Source organism: Grampus griseus (genome assembly GCF_964374135.1).
Source record: "Grampus griseus genome assembly, chromosome: 5".
Classification (NCBI taxonomy): Eukaryota; Metazoa; Chordata; class Mammalia; order Artiodactyla; family Delphinidae; genus Grampus; species Grampus griseus.
Window position 1 is genome coordinate 24,785,915 of NC_138998.1, and position 17,160 is coordinate 24,803,074.

Here is a 17,160-nt window from a genome sequence, read left to right on the forward strand (position 1 = left end):
ACATAAGTTGCACATACGAATATTTTGAGGGTATGTTTGCTCTCTCCTAAAAGCTTTTAATTTTTTGCATAAAGATTTTTAAATTCCAGCATCTTTACTTTTTAATAAAATGCATTGTTTTAAGGGAGAAACCTTTGAGGTCCCAGAAATTGTTCCATTTCGCATGACTCATAATATGGTTAATGGAATGGGTCCTATGGGAACAGAAGGTCTTTTTCGAAGAGCTTGTGAAGTTACAATGAGGCTGATGCGAGATCAGAGAGAACCTTTAATGAGGTAATCATCTATATTTTGTAAACAGTAGTAACTTTGAATGTGATTATTTGTTTCTAAGTTGTTTTCTTTATATAGAGCTACTTTATACTGGTTGAAGTAGATGTTTTTTGGGGGGCTTTTTTGGGTTTTTTTTTTCTTTTTTTCGGTATGTGGGCCTCTCACTGTTGTGGCCTCTCCCGTTGCGGAGCACAGGCTCTGGATGCGCAGGCTCAACGGCCATGGCTCACGGGCCCAGCCGCTCCGCGGCATGTGGGATCTTCCCGGACCGGGGCACGAACCCTTCCCCTGCATCGGCAGGCGGACTCTCAACCACTGCGCCACCAGGGAAGCCCTGAAGTAGATGTTTTTTAATAATAGCTTTTATTAAGATATATTTTACATACCATAAAATTTAGTCTTTTTTTTTTCTTAATTTATTTTTGGCTGCATTGGGTTTTCATTGCTGCTTTCTCTAGTTACGGCAAGCGGGGGCTACTCTTCCTTGCAGTGCGTGGGCTTCTCATTGTAGTGGCTTCTCTTTGTTGTGGAGCACAGGCTCTAGGTACACGGGCTTCAGTAGTTGTAGCATGCAGGCTCAGTAGTTGTGGCTCGCAGGCTCTAGAGCACAGGCTCAGTAGTTGTGGTGCACGGGCTGAGTTGCTCCATGGCATGTGGGATCTTCCCAGACCAGGGCTCAAACCCGTGTTCCCAGCATTGGCAGGCGGATTCTTAACCACATTACCAGGGACGTCCAAAATCTGGTCTTTTAATATACATACTACGGTGGTTTTAGTATATTCACAAGATTGTGTGACCATCACTGCTATCTAATTATGAAACATTTTCATCACCTCCAAAAGAAATTAGCAGTCACTCCCTAACTCTACTCCCCACCATCTCCTAGCAACCACGAATCTTTCTGTCTCTATAGATTTGCCTATTCTGGATATTTCATATATAAGTAGAATTATACAACATTTGGCCTTTAGTGTCTGTTTTCTTTCAGTAGCATGATGTTTTTAAGGTTTATCTATGCTCTAGCATGTATCAGTACTTCATTCTTTTTTATTGTCAAATAATATTCTATTATATGGATATACCACCTTTCGTTTATCCATTCATCAATTAATGGACATTTGGGATTGTTTTGGCTATTGTGAATAGTGTAGCTGTGAACATCTGTGTACAGGTTTTATGTGGATATATGTTTTCAGTTCTCTTGGTTATACCTATGAGTAGGATTCTGGATATGTTAACTCTAAGCTTAACATTTTGAGGAACTTTCAAACTGTTTTCCAAAGCAGATGTAATATGTTATAGTCCCACTAGCAATGTCTAAGTGTTCCAATTTCTCCACATCCTTACCAAAACTTGTTATTGTCTATCTATATTATTTTATCCATCTTGATGGGTATGAAATTGTATCTAATTGTGTTTTAATTTGCATTTCCCTAATGACCAGTTATGTTGAGCATCTTTACATGTTTATTGGTCACTCGCATAACTTCTTTGGACGAATGTCTATTTAAATCCTTTGCCCGTTTTTTTTAATTGGATTATTTGTTTTTTTTAACATCTTTATTGGAGTATAATTGCTTTACAATGGTGTGTTAGTTTCTGCTGTATAACAAAGTGAATCAGCTATACATATACATTTATCCCCATTTCTCCTTCCTCTGGCGTCTCCCTCCGACCCTCCCTATCCCACCCCTCTAGGTGGACACAAAGCACCAAGCTGATCTCCCTGTGCTATGCAGCTGCTTCCCACTAGCTATCTATTTTACATTTGGTAGTGTATATATGTCCATGCCATGCTCTCACTTCATCCCAGATTACCCTCCCCCCTCCCCATATCCTCAAGCCCATTCTCTACATCTGCATCTTTATTCCTGTCCTGTCCCTAGTTTCTTCAGAACATTTTTTTTTTTAGATTCCATATATATGTGTTAGCATACGATATTTGTTTTTCCCTTTCTGACTTACTTCACTCTGTATGACAGTCTCTAGGTCCATCCACCTCACTGCAAATAACTCAATTTTGTTTCTTTTTTATGCCTGCGTAATATTCCATTGTATATATGTGCCACATCTTCTTTATCCATTCATCTGTCGATGGACACTTAGGTTGCTTCCATGTCCTGGCTATTGTAAATACTGCTGCAATGAACATTATGGTACATGACTCTTTTTGAATTATGGTTTTCTCAGGGTATATGCCCAGTAGTGGTATTGCTGGGTTGTATGGTAGTTCTATTTTTAGTTTTATAAGGAACTTCCATACTGTTCTCCATAGTGGCTGTATCTGTTTACATTCCCACCAACAATGCAAGAGGGTTCCCTTTTCTCCACACCCTCTCCAGCATTTATCGTTTGTAGATTTTTTGATGATGGCCATTCTGACTGGTGTGAGATGATATCTCATTGTACTTTTGATTTGCATTTCTCTAACGATTAATGACGTTGAGCATTCTTTCACGTGTTTGTTGGCAATCTGTATATCTTCTTTGGAGAAATGTATATTTATATCTTCTGCCCATTTTTGGATTGGGTTGTTTGTTTTTTTGATATTGAGCTGCATGAGCTGCTTGTAAATTTTGGAGATTAATCCTTGGCCAGTTGCTTCGTTTGCAAATATTTTCTCCCATTCTGAGGGTTGTCTTTTTGTCTTGTTTATGGTTTCCTTTGCTGTGCAAAAGCTTTTAAGTTTCATTAGATCCCATTTGTTTATTTTTGTTTCTATTTCCATTTCTCTAGGAGGTGGGTCAGAAAGGATCTTGCTGTGATTTATGTCATAGAGTGTTCTGCCTATGTTTTCCTCTAAGAGTTTGATAGTGTCTGGCCTTACATTTAGGTCTTTAACCCATTTTGAGTTTATTTTTGTGTATGGTGTTAGGGACTGTTCTAATTTTGTTCTTTTACATGTAGCTGTCCAGTTTTCCCAGCACCACTTATTGAAGAGGCTGTCTTTTTTCCATTGTATATTCTTGCCTCCTTTATCAAAAATAAGGTGACCATATATGCGTGGGTTTATCTCTGGGCTTTCTACCCTGTTCCATTGATCTGTATTTCTGTTTTTGCCAGCACCATTTTTGAAGAGATTATTTTTCTCTTTTTTTTTTTTTTCCTTCTTTTTTTGGTACGCGGGCCTCTCACTGTCGTGGCCTCTCCCGTTGTGGAGCACAGGCTCCGGACGCGCAGGCTCAGCGGCCATGGCTTACGGGCCCAGCCGCTCCGCGGCATGTGGGATCTTCCTGGACTGGGGCATGAACCCGCATCCCCTGCATCGGCAGGCGGACTCCCAACCACTGTGCCAGCAGGGAAGCCCTATTTTTCTCTATTTAATTGTCTTGACATTTCTGTTGAAAATCAATTGACCATACATGTAAGGGTGTATTTCTAGATACTCAGTTTTATTCCATTGATCTGTATGTCTAACCTTATGCCAATAGCACATTCTCCTGATTACTATAGCTTTGTAGTATGTTTTGAAGTCAGGAAGTGTGAATCCTCTGACTTTTTTTTTCTTTTTCAAGACTATTTGACTGTTATGAGTCTCTTGCATTTCCATATGCATTTTAAGATCATCTTGCCAATTTCTGCAAAGGCCAGCCTGGATTTTGATAGGAATGGCATTGAATCTGTAAATCAATTTAGGGAGTATTGCCATCTTAAGTCTTTTGATCCATGAACATAGGATATCTTTCCATTTATTTAAGTCTTCTTCAATTTCTTTCAACGTTTTATAATTTTTCGTTTGTAAATCTTGTATTTAACTGTTTAAAAATGTGTTCCTAAGTATTTCTAAATGGAATTTTTTCCTTAATTTCATGTTTGGATTGTTCATTGCTAGTGTATAGAAATATAACTAAATTTTTATATTGATCTTGTGTCCTGCAACCTTAATGAACTCATTTGTTAGTTGTCATAGTTATTTTTGCAGATACCTTAAGATTTTCTCTCTACAACAACAGGTCACCTGTAGGTAGGGATAGTTTTACTTTTTCTAATCTAATCTCAGTGCCTTTTCTTTTTCTTGCCTAATTGCCCTAGCTAGATCAATGTCAAATAGCCATGGCGAGACATCTACATCCTTGTCTTGTTCCTAATCTTAAGGGTGAAGAAGCCAGTCTTCTACCATTAAATATGATGTTAGCTGTGGGAAGTAGTTTTTCGAAAGGACATTTAAAGCTCACTTATTCACTTTTTTATTTAAAACCTGTCTACCAGGCATTATGGTAGAATACATTGGATAGTTAGATGTAGGCAAAGCAAGTTCTCTGAAGGAGGAAGCATAGCATTTTCTGAAACGGTAGTAATGTGTTTTGTAAGAGTATTACCATTAGCTTCTCATCCTTCAGTAGTTATCCTTCACCTAAGTGTTGACTTTAATGAGAGTTCTTTTTACAAAGATAACATTGTATTATTACCATAATATTTGTTTCCATTTTAGTGTCTTAAAGACTTTTCTACATGATCCTCTTGTGGAATGGAGTAAACCAGTGAAAGGGCATTCCAAAGCACCACTGAATGAAACAGGGGAAGTTGTCAACGAAAAGGTTAGTAGAAGGTGTAGCTTGATATGAACCGATATTGTATATCTCTACAAATGGTAACTAATTCTAAATACTGTCAGTGACTGACCATTGAATACTCTGAAATTTAGTTCTCTATCTAGTATGACAAGGCCATAAGTTTTCTTTATTGTCATTACTAATGTTAACATTCTTATCATTAGTATAGTAAAAACAGAGTTCAACACATGCTTGTTTAACCATAAACAAATCACAGTTATGATATAGAGTGGGAAAAACTTGAACACAAATTGCCTGAATTTATAGAGCAGCAGGTCTCAGCTTCAATATGTAGAACTCTTTACTAACATAGTAGTCCCTTGCCCCTTGATTTCCATGGGGGATAGGTTCCAGGACCCCCCTGTGGATACGAAAATCCTGGAATGCTCAACTCCCGTATATAAGATGCTGTAGGATTTGTATATAACCTGTGTATATCGTCCCATATACTTTAAGTCATCTCTAGATTACTTATAATACCTAGTACAATGTAAATACCATGTAAATAGTTGCAAATACAGTGTAAATGCTATGTAAATAGTTGCTGGTGCATGGCAAGTTGAAGTTTTCCTTTTTGGAACTTTATGGAATTTTTTTCCCCTGAATATTTTCAGTCCGTGGTTGGTTGAATCATTGGCTGCAGAGAGCTGACTATATTAGCCGAATCCTCAAATTTTCCAGATAGTTATTTTAAATAAGTTAGAATAGATTTGAGGATTGTTTTTCTAATTACATCATTCTCACTTTTGCATTCTGATATGCTTTCTTGATTGAGAAAAATATGTAGAATTCCAAGTAGCTCACTTAGAACTTCCATTTGCATATAACATAATCTAAACATTAGGCATTAGAGTATTGTTGCTGTTATTAGAATACTAATATTCAAATGTTTAAGTCCTAAACACTTTTCAGAGTAGATTTTTTTATACTATTATTTTTCTAGACTCCTAACATGGAAGAGATTCCCTTGTATTTCAGAGTCCTGAAAAATGTCCAGTTGATGTTAGATCAACATTGCAAGCCTCGAGATCAGTATCTCAAGTTATTGTATTTGTTTCATTGCTTCTCTCCTTTGTCTGCATTTGCTCTTACAAAAGGGGTAATGATCAGTAAAATGGCATTAATATTTGTTAGATAAAAGAAAGGCAGTAATTCCAAATTATAAACATCTACATGTCATTGGGTCCTTAGTCCTTATGATTTTCAATTTCTTTTTAGGCCAAAACCCATGTTCTTGACATTGAGCAGAGACTACAAGGTGTAATCAAGACCCGAAATAGAGTGACAGGACTGCCGTTATCTATTGAAGGACATGTGCATTACCTTATACAAGAAGCAACTGATGAAAACTTGCTATGCCAGATGTACCTTGGTTGGACCCCATATATGTGAAATGGAGTTACTTCAAAGAATATGTTAATAATCTAAAATTAATGCACTTGGATCATTAATCTGTGGTTGTATCTATTCAGTTCCAAAGTACAACTTATGTTTATGTTCTCACAGTAACTGATATTTCTCCGATTGTTAACAATATTTAAAATAATATATGTTGTTAAATAAACTGCTTTCTTAACATATACTGTGTATAACTGGAGAAATGGAATATCATATGTTCTTATGCTCTTACAAAGATGTATTTGCGAGAAACAAGCCAGCCTAATTTCATTTTACAACTTTCGTTGATTTTAAGTACTAACATAAGGATTCATTTGAACAAAAAATCATATTGAATAAATACTGTAGACAAAGCACGGATCCCCTTCCCTCTGGGAACTTTCTAGTAAGAGAGATGTAAACATAAATAGCACATCATTAAGTTCACTTAGTAATACTCTTTTTGTATTTGTTGAAAATGTGATAGGGAAAAAAAATTAGCCAATTAACATGAATATGAAAACTATATAAACATTCTGTAATTTTAAAGATGCTGCCATACTAAGTGTACCAGAATGCAGAATCCAGTGGTTGGGGGAAACAGCATTACTTAAAATTTCATGAGGTTTTATAATCTAAAAAATTTTAACGTTAAATTTGGGGGTACGTTTTATTGCAGAAGATTTAAAATAATTCCAAAGCAAAGAGGTTATTACATACAAATAAATGAAAACATAATCTTTTTGTAACAGATAATTTCACTTAAGTTTACCTTACAAAATTCTGCCTTTTTGTACAGTTGAAGTGTGATGGGGGAAAATATAATAACCCAGGAAGTATAAATGTGAAAACTAAACGTATACTTTCCTATCGAAGGCCTAATGTTAAGAGTTAAGGAGGAAGCTGGGTGGAGGGGAGTTAGGAAATCATTTTACGCAAATAATTTGGAAAAGAACGTTTTTAAGAGAAATTTTTGTTGTATCCTGAAAGAAAAAATTTCCGCTCACAAAACAAACTAAACCAAATAAATCATCAGACCTTTCCAAATCTGTGTTGAAAAACAGAGATTAGTAATCCCATAAAACGGAAGCAGCCAGGACTCTTCCAGTCGTCTCGTGAGGTTTTCACCCCCTTCCAAATCCACTTAACAGCGCTCGGGTCTGTCAACTGACATTTTCAGAACTGAATTTCACACACGCGTTCAAAAACGCCTGGCGCTCTTAAATGTAACCAGGCAGCTCCGCGGCAGCGAGTTCGGGCCGGGGCTAGAGCCCCGCCCCGGAGATGCAGTCTCGAAGCCGGCCGCTCTAGGCCCGGCGGCCGCTCTCTATGGTTGGCCGGGCAGTGTGTTGTCATCTGCGGAGCGACGGCCGGAGGCGGCAGCGTAGGCCCCGGCGGGGCGTTTGGTTTCGATTTGGCCCTGACTTGAGTTAGTACTGACGGTCGAAATGGGAGTCCCTAAGTTTTATCGATGGATCTCGGAGCGGTATCCCTGCCTCAGCGAAGTGGTGAAGGAGCATCAGGTGGGTAAGCAAGGGGTCAGAGGCCCAGAAGGCGGAGGACCCGGGGCTCGGCGGCCCTTTCTCCACCCTGGGACCGGGGGTCTCCGCCGCCTCCTTCTTGCTCGTCGTCAGCTGGCTGAGTGGCGAAGGGAGGGGAGCAGAACGTTTGAGGACACCCTGGTGATCTGAGTGGGGGCGAAGACGCAAGTTGCTCTCCTGTGGGCAGAGCGGCGGGGATGCGGCTGTTCTGACAGCTTCTGCCCGGGCCGGGCCTGCCGCGACTTCGCAATCAAGTCCCGGGGAGGAGCGCTTTCGGGAGTGCTTCCCTTTCCTCCCCAGGGAGCTGCAGGTTTCGTTTTTCTTTTTGGAAGTGGGATGGTTGTCCTCCTAGGACCTTCCCCCAATCCCCAGCCAGAGCAACAGGCCTACGTACAAACAATAATATCGGCCAACGCAGTTGAATCCCCTTGTTTACTTTCCCGTATCTAGAGCTGCATCCCGCCCTACCCCCAACGCGTAGACTTTTTGACGTGGCTGATGGTTCATATTTATGATACAGTTCCTTACTCTTTTTCTGTTACCCCAAGGACCGTACCAATCCCCTGTTCCAAAAGAAATAAAAATACATTTGGACGGGGCCGGGGCAGTTATTTGGAAGCTTCATTGTGTGAATGTGTGTGTGTGTGAAAGAGAGAAGGGAGAGAGAGGGAGGAAGGAGATGAGGGAGGAAGGAGACGTGGGGTGAACGGAGAGAGAAACATTGTTAGAGCACTAATACTAGGAATAGTAATATTCGGTATATAATGACCCCAGGGCAGCGTTTATGTGCAGACTTCAAAAATGTAGTTTAGGTATTAGAACTGCGGAAAAAAATAGTAAGCAGTCGTCTATTAGGTAAACTGGACTTTGGGTCTAGTGTTTGTCACATTTAATGGTTTTGGTAGCTCTTTTGCCCATTTTATATTTTACAGGAAAAAGTCATTTTTGTCTCCGAATGGAGGCGTGGGTTCAAATCCCACTTCTGACACACACACACACACACACACACAAAGTCATTTTTGAAATTTGTACAGCTAATTGAGTTAGTTGAGATGGATAGCATTGTATTAACATGGAGGGAAATAATACAGTGAACACCATCATGCTGTCTATTAAATTATGGTTTATTATTTTTAAAAAGTACTGTAAGCATGAAGATGGGGTTAAACTTCTGGAAAGGATTCTTTGTTGTTGGATTCCAGTCAGGTTTGGTATATGAGGAAAAAGCTTACCAAAAATTCCAGAATGGTGGTTTGTCTTTAATTTATTTGAAGCATGGGTTGAATTAGATTTAGGGAAACATTTCTTTCCAGAGAAGAGGATAAAAATGGTGACAACTAACTTAGGCGTTTCCTGGATCCTTCACTCAAATATTTGAGTACCTGCCATGCATCAGGCACTTTATCTCTAAATTGAAAAATTCAGACTAACTTGACAATGCACAATCTGTTCAGTAATCTTTTTACTCTCTACTCTTTGGCACAGAATTTGGTTTGGTGTAAGGATCTTGGATTTTCTCCATCTTGAGGAATTTTGTTACTGAACAAAAATAATGGCTTTAAGGCAATTTTATGACACGAACACTAACAATAGGTTTAAAACTTGGTTCATCAAAGTGATGTCTTTCAAAAAGAAATCACCAGCTACTCTCTCAAGCAGTACTTAAAACATGGTAGTTCCTAAGTCACAGCAGTTCAAAAGCTAGTCCTTGGGGAAAGGGACTGGATGGAGGGGTGGGTTCTGGGAAGATGGTGGCAGTGGTGACATAGCATAGTTTTTGGTTTCTCTGAATCCTCATTTGAAAACAGAAAGGGAAACTAGATAGCTAAATTTAAAATCCATAGAACAATTACAACAAAACCATGTGACAGGGTATCCCCATGAACCCCAAGATACAATTTGGTGGGGACAGACTACCGATAGCCTCTAGACCCAGTTGGTATTGGCATGTGTGCAAGAGGAAGAAGGAGAAATGGGGCAACATCTGATGAACCTGAGAGCAGAACTCCAGAATATTCACTAAGACTCTACAAGCCTATTAGATAGCAGTAGCTGTAACTGGGGGGTTTTAAAGGGCAGGAGCAGTCTAACTCCTGTGAACCCACAAAACTGACTTGGCAAGGTACCATTCTAAGGTAGAGCCCACCCTAAGGAGAAAGTGCTGGGAGTGAAATAAAATTTTATCAGGAAGGAGACAAGAGAGATAAGGTCAAGATAAAAGTGAGGGAGGGTTACAGAGTCAAGAAATCTTAGAAAACAAACCAGGCAAGCCACCATATTTTTTAATACTACCCCAAAATAGCAGAAGAGGGAGCTTTGTAAAGTTAAAGCTTTCCTGAACCCCTTCTCATTCCAAAAGTTCAGGAAAATTAAGTTTACATAAAAATGAATGATAGAAAAGTGTCAAGGTCAAATAGTATACAAAGTTATTATGGGGGAAAAGGGGAACAAAATAATATTCATACAGACAGTAAAAGCTTGCAATAAAAACATGCACACATAACAGACCAAAACTATAACCTACTATTTCAGAATGAGCTAAAGGCACTAAGAAAATAAGACATGAAAGAACAACATATATCAATTACAAAAACTCAGGAATAAGGTGACAGAACCTAAAGAAAATGAGACATAAATGGCAAAATCACATCAGAAGTGAAGCCTAAAGTAGTAGCAAGGCAAAAACAAATGATGCCATAAGAAAAAAATAGAAGGTGGAAATAAGAGAAAGTTTTAGAAGATAAAAAGGTTCAAAGCAATATAACAGAACAAATACTAAAACTGTAATTAAAGAAACCTTTCCTGAAATTAAAAAAAAAAAATTGAAGCCATGTTGAAAGAATATACCATGTACCCAAGAATATTGACTCAGATGACCAACATCAAGACATGTTCTAGTTAAATTCATGGACTTTAAAGAAAAAGAGAAAAAAGCTTTTGTTACCTACAAGAAAGGAACATATGACTTGTAAGGGAAAGAAAATCAGGTTCCCATCATAGTTTTTCACAGTAGTGCTTTATGCCAGAAAAAAATGGAGTAACATAAAGATACTCAACTGACTTTTTAAAAAAATTTTTATTTATTTATTTATTTATTATTTTTGCCGTGTTGGGTCTTCGTTTCTGTATGAGGGCTTTCTCTAGTTGTGGCGAGCGGGGGCCACTCTTCATCACGGTGCGCGGGCCTCTCACTGTCGCGGCCTCTCTTGTTGCGGAGCACAGGCTCCAGACGCGCAGGCTCAGTAGTTGTGGCTCACGGTCCCAGTTGCTTCGTGGCATGTGGGATCTTCCCAGACCAGGACCGTTCTCCTGCATTGGCAGGCAGATTCTCAACCACTGCACCACCAGGGAAGCCCTCAACTGACTTTTAAGTATAAACGATAAGCTGGTCAAATGATCAGTGTAGAAGTCAGGCAGTATTGTTCCTTTGAGCACTTTCTTGAGGAATCTGCCAGAGAATGAGCTTCAGACAATCAAAAGGACTGGGGAAATATCAACATAAATACCAGTGGTGAACATTAAATATAATTTCCTGTAGAACAAAATCAAAATAAGAGTGAAGAGAGAGTTTAGTGTATAATGGCTATGTGTTCTGACAATGTTTAGATAGTACAACTATAAAATAAATGGGAGTAAGAGAGAATGGGGAAAAGTTATGCAAAAAAAATTATATTACCATTAATCATATTAGTGGTAATATTAATATTGTTTTTCTGAAACTCGTGTGTGTGATATGATAAATACCTAATTAAAGGGTATTTTATTTTATTTATTTATTTATTTTTTTGCGGTACACGGGCCTCTCACTGTTGTGGCCTCTCCTGTTGCGGAGCACAGGCTCCGGACGCGCAGGCTCAGCGGCCATGGCTCACGGGCCCAGCCGCTCCATGGCATGTGGGATCTTCCCGGACCGGGGCACGAACCCGTGTCCCCTGCATCGGCAGGTGGACTCTCGACCACTGCGCCACCAGGGAAGCCCCACAGTTCCCAATTTTGAAAACCTTTCCTGTACCACTGGGTAACCAAGAGGCAGAATGATCCCCTTTATAAAAGTATTACAATTAATAAAAAAAGAAGTGATAGAATATCACCATTTTGCAACCTCAAATAAGTTAATAGAAATAGGCATTAAGCACCAATGGCTGGTAATATTAGAAAAAAGAAAGAAAGGTGACACAAACAAATAGTAGAGCTTAACTCTATTCCTATTTTAGAGAATTCTTGACATGGATAGTATATACAAGACTTATATTGGTGTTTGAATGTGTACACACCTAGAACTATTTTTGATGCCTAGTTCAAGTGGTCCAGTAGTTTGGTAGAAGTATATTATGACTATAAAATTATAGTTATTTCATACATCTGTATTGAATATAAAAATTATGTACCATAGGATCCAAAAATACAGAGATATATAATACTTTGTGCAGTCTTATCTTACTGTTAGCATATTTCTTGTTCAGTGAAGGTTTGGGAGTGTAAGGAGTTAAGTAAATAAGTAAATAGGGAGAAAGAAAGGAAGGAAAGGAGAGGGAGGAGGGATGAAACCAAGCAAAATATTATTTTTTAAAAAAAGCACTTTCCTTAAAGTGGAGGACAATAGACTAGACCAGAATGTGGAAATTAAAGATTATAAAATACCAAACAAACAAAAAACAAAGCCTAATACAGAAAATCCAAGGGGAAGTTGCACGTCTACTATATGCTTACTCAATGTCCTAGGTTACTGGAGGTAGATGGGGGAAAAGAATTAAACCCTCTGACCAATAACATTTACCATTCTAAGAAACCACAAATTGCCCATACACTATGGTCCAGTTTCTATGCAGATACATATGTAGATAAATATTTTCAATAAGTGGGATAATAATTTACCTGCCATTTTATAAACTACTTTTGTCACTTGACCATATGTATTATGTACATTATCCCATGCCAAATATGAATCTATATTATAATTTGTAATTGCTTTGTAGTATTCCCTTGTGTGGATGTACCATTATCAATTTTCTTTATTATTAGGCATTGTTTTCATTTTTTATCTTTTCTTTTTTTTAACTTTTTATTTTATATTGGAGTATAGTTGATTAACAATGTTGTGTTAGTTTCAGGTGTACAGCAAAGTGATTCAGTTACACATATATTGACACGTATCCTTTTTCAAATTCTTTTCCCATTTGTTACATAATATAATTTTTTATCTTTTCTGAACAGTACTGCCATGAATAATCTTGTACTTATGTCTTTGTGCACATTTCTGATTATTTCTCAGGATAAATTTCCAATAGTAGAAGTCCTGGGTCACAGATGTGCACATACACACACACACACACACACACACACAAAAGATGTGCACACCTCAAATTTTGATATGTATTTTCATATTAGTTACACCAGTTTATATTCCCATCCCAGACTATTGGGTATATGTCTATGCCACCTCTCTCCCTTTTAGCCCTGTGATTTTCCTCTAATATAAAATGGGGAATCGAAATATCTCTCTTTTAAGATTGTTACCATAATTAAGTGAGAGAATGAATGTAAGTGTTTAGCCCAATGTTTGGCACCTAATAAGCTAATAAGTGCCAGCTATTGCTTTTAATAACATGAAATATGCATTTCTCCAAATCCTTACCAATAATGGGTGACATCCATCTTTCTAATCTTTGCTAACATGATGGGGAAAATGATGTATCATTTTAATTAGAAATTTGGGAATGTTGAACATTTTTTTCATATCATTTAGACTTTTGTGTTTCTTCTTTTGAATTGCTTTGCATTTTCCATACTTACTTTTAACATATGCTCTTTTTCTTACTTGATATTTGAGGGTTGTTCTGTACATTAGGAATGTTGACTTGGTCCTTATTTGCAAGTATTTTCCTGCATTTTGTCATTTTCAGTTGGGCTTGTTTATGGCACTATTTTTTCCCTACAAGATTTTAAAAATACATTTTTAGGTAGCCAACTCCATCATTTGTTTGATTTATGATTTCTAACTTTCCCACATGAAAATTGCCAAAATATTTGTATATAATTGTTTTACTTACATTTCTCACATTAAAATTTCTAATCCTTCTGGAATTTATTTTGTTATAAGGTGAAATACAGTTTTGTTTCCAAATAGTTACCTAGGTGCCCCATCCCTTTCTTTCACTGATTTGAAATGTCTCTTATATACTAAATTTCTGTGTACATTTGGACTACTTCTAAACTATTTGGTTCAATTAAACTGTCTATTTTATAATTAAAAATATCATATAGGGCAGGTTTTCCTTCATTACGCTCCCTTTAATATGCTCTCTTACATGTTTATTCTCCTAAGGAAACTTTGTAATCATTTTGTAAAGTACCCCCACCCCCTCAAAAAAAATCACATTGAGATTTTGATTGAGGTTTTTAGATTTCTTGAAACGAACAGTAAATCTTGAATGTACATTTAAAACCTCATGATCACAGTTGTCATTTCATTCGAGTCTAATACTCACTAAGGGCATTTAAATTTTTTTTTACTTAGTCCAATCCTATGTAAATAGGTGTTTTATAAATGTATTTTTATGGTGTTCATTGATTCAAAGACCAAAACTTTTTACTCCTAAAACTCAAAGGCATGTTATTTTCTCAATAACAGGAAAATGTATTATTACCTATGAATATGGTAAAATTTGAATAATTGTTTCACAGATAGTTTTCATTAAGTTTATACAAAAATGCCCATTATGTTTTTATGTTTGAAAATTCAAAATACTTTTCTTCAATTAGTATGTAAGGCAGACTACTCTCAGATCCCTTAATTACACTAGATATTAAGTTGTGCCCATTTTAGTTCCTTGTTAGTTTATATTTGTTTCAGTAGTGTTCCCATTACTTGTTCACAGACATTTAAATAGAGGAAACGTCAATCAGAGTCAGAACCACGAAGGCCTTTCTATAAAAGTAGATGCCTGTTAGCCAAAGTTTAGAAACTATTTAATCCACCTATAAAAAACAAATCAGTTTTCAAAGTTTCCTAAATTTCTTGGCGTAATCTAAGCTTTTTAAGTTAATATAACCAAATTAATGATTCTGTTTCAGTGAAACCAGATATACAATAGGGCTTTAAATCACTTGTAAAACCTTTTAATGACCATGTACAAATAGCCTTTTGATATAAATGGGCATTATGTTACTCATTTATAGAGGAAATTGAGGCTTTGAGGAGTTAATGTCAAATTGTAGGAAGAAAGGAAACTAATATTTTGAGTACCAAATCAACCAAGAGCTTTATTTGGTGTTTTCTCAGGTTATCTTATTTTAAATAAGTAGATAATTTCCTGACAGTAAATGTGATCAAGCTTTTGGTGCATAATGTAACCACATAATATGTCTCTGTCTTACTTATTCCTCCTGTTTACTTTCTTTATTCAACTGTGATTGTTTACTCAGTTTTTATATGATAAGAATAAGCCCCTGTATCCTGCTTTTGATCAGATGTCTAGGTATCTGTGTTTGATTATAATAATGATCTTGATCATTTTTCTTTGTTTTTTAGATTCCTGAATTTGATAACTTATACCTGGATATGAATGGTATTATACATCAATGTTCCCATCCTAATGATGATGATGTTCACTTCAGAATTTCAGATGATAAAATCTTTACTGATATTTTTCACTACTTGGAGGTGTTGTTTCGCATTATTAAACCTAGGAAAGTGTTCTTCATGGCCGTTGACGGTGTGGCTCCTCGAGCAAAGATGAACCAGCAGCGTGGGAGGCGTTTTAGGTAAAACATTTATGGTTTATTTTCGAATACTATTTAGATTAATAAAATATATTACTTCAAAGGTAATTGACTTAACACAGTGCATCTCCCATTCACGTTTCTTTTCTGCTTAAATTTCCCCCCAGAAGTGGGAGTATCTCAGACTTACAATGTCATGTTTTATCAATCAAGTAAATGAATTAGGAATTCAAATGAGGTGTCATTTCTCAACGTATATGATGGGTTGTATAAAGTTACTCTGTTGTTCTCTGTCACAAATTTTTCAGACTTCCTAAAACTTGGTAATTTGGAAATGGTAGTAGTAGAGAAAGTTCCTAGAGTATTTCGTCCTGAGCTGTGGAACTGCAGAGTGAACTGAGAGATTGTTCTAATGAGAATATCACTGACATTTAATTTGACCCTGGGCTAGATGCTGACCCTGCTTGAACATGGGTCCCCACTGGGTAGAAAGGCAAATTAGATTAGAAGGGGATGGATAGAGTATGAGAAGAGAACTGAGCTAGGACACTCGAGATATTATCAGCCCAGTGTACGACTTGGGTAGTAGAAGCAAAAGGTTGAAAAGGAGTTGTATACAGAGAGGATTTTAAAGTCAAAATCCTGGACCTGTGGAATATTTCTAAATAACAATGAAAACATGCAGTGTCCTTGTTATGAGTAACAGGAGTAAGGTTAAGAGGGTTGTTGGAACTGAAGGAAAGAAACCCTGAGTCTAGTGAGTTTGATAGGTCATTAGCCTAATAGATCCTTTCCTTTCATCACAATGGCAGGTAAAGAAGTAGAAAGGGCACCTATGAATCAGATGTGGAAATCATCAAGGAAGGTGGGAGAGTACCTTGGAGAAGGCTAGCAGTGAGAATGGGTAGAGGATGGTAAACTCTACTAATTTAAATATCAAAAGAGAAAAGATACTGAAGATATTGGAACTGTGAAATCCTTGAAGACAAGGGCCATCTCTTACTAAAATTTAGATTCTCAAGTACCACCCAAGACTTACTTAATCTGAACCTCTAAAAACTAGGCCCTGGAAACTATGTTTACCAGATTCCCCTGGTATTTGTTAAACTAGTTTTGGGGCGCTGCTGGGCTAGATAATCTAGTGTTGAGAAAGGGTTATATAAGCCCACTGTATCAATCAGTTGCAGGTAATAGAAATTTAACTATTCTGAGCAGAAAGAAATATAATACAGAGAATTGGGTGCTTATAAAAATCATTGTAAAAGCCAAAAGGTTGTGCATTTAGGTTAGCCTTTAAGAATGACTTCCAGAACAACACCATAGAACTCACCCACTGATGGCATCACTACTGCAACATTCAGGAAGATGAGGAGTTCAGAGGCCCTGACCAGAACAGGTAGTTCTAGGAATTTATTCCTTTAGCTCTGATCCAGAGATTAAGAAGCTAAGTCATATCCAGAAGCCTAGCTGCAGGGAAGCCTGAGAGTTTAATTTTTTTATAGCTTTCTTCCAACCTCTCCAGTATCAGAAGACAGACTAGGAGAGCGGAATGGGCATCGAGGGCCAGTTGACCCTAACCACCACAAGCGTTCGCTCGGTACTGTGGCGGCATCGAGTGTGCCATGTTTCCTCCAAATCCCCCAGTCAGCTTTTCCTCATTCTCCATGACGACTGTTTTCTTCGCTCATAATCTT

At 37.4% G+C, this 17,160-nt stretch overlaps 2 protein-coding genes across 3 annotated transcripts in view; both read left to right on the forward strand.

Annotated features, from left to right (window-relative positions):
* The window catches only part of ATR (ATR checkpoint kinase), a 102,658-nt gene extending 96,281 nt beyond the window's left edge, over positions 1-6,377 (forward strand). The window contains exons 45-47 of the mRNA XM_082655559.1: positions 125-276; positions 4,706-4,811; positions 6,045-6,377. Coding sequence (XP_082511685.1) covers positions 125-276; positions 4,706-4,811; positions 6,045-6,218 — 432 coding nt within the window. The 3' untranslated portion in view covers positions 6,219-6,377. The remainder of the gene's footprint in view (positions 1-124; positions 277-4,705; positions 4,812-6,044) is intronic.
* Positions 6,378-7,573: 1,196 nt separating this feature from the next.
* The window catches only part of XRN1 (5'-3' exoribonuclease 1), a 101,051-nt gene continuing 91,464 nt past the window's right edge, over positions 7,574-17,160 (forward strand). For both annotated transcript variants that reach the window (XM_082654226.1, XM_082654227.1), the window contains exons 1-2: positions 7,574-7,726; positions 15,276-15,508. In XM_082654226.1, the coding sequence (XP_082510352.1) occupies positions 7,652-7,726; positions 15,276-15,508 (308 nt within the window). In that variant the 5' untranslated portion in view covers positions 7,574-7,651. The remainder of the gene's footprint in view (positions 7,727-15,275; positions 15,509-17,160) is intronic.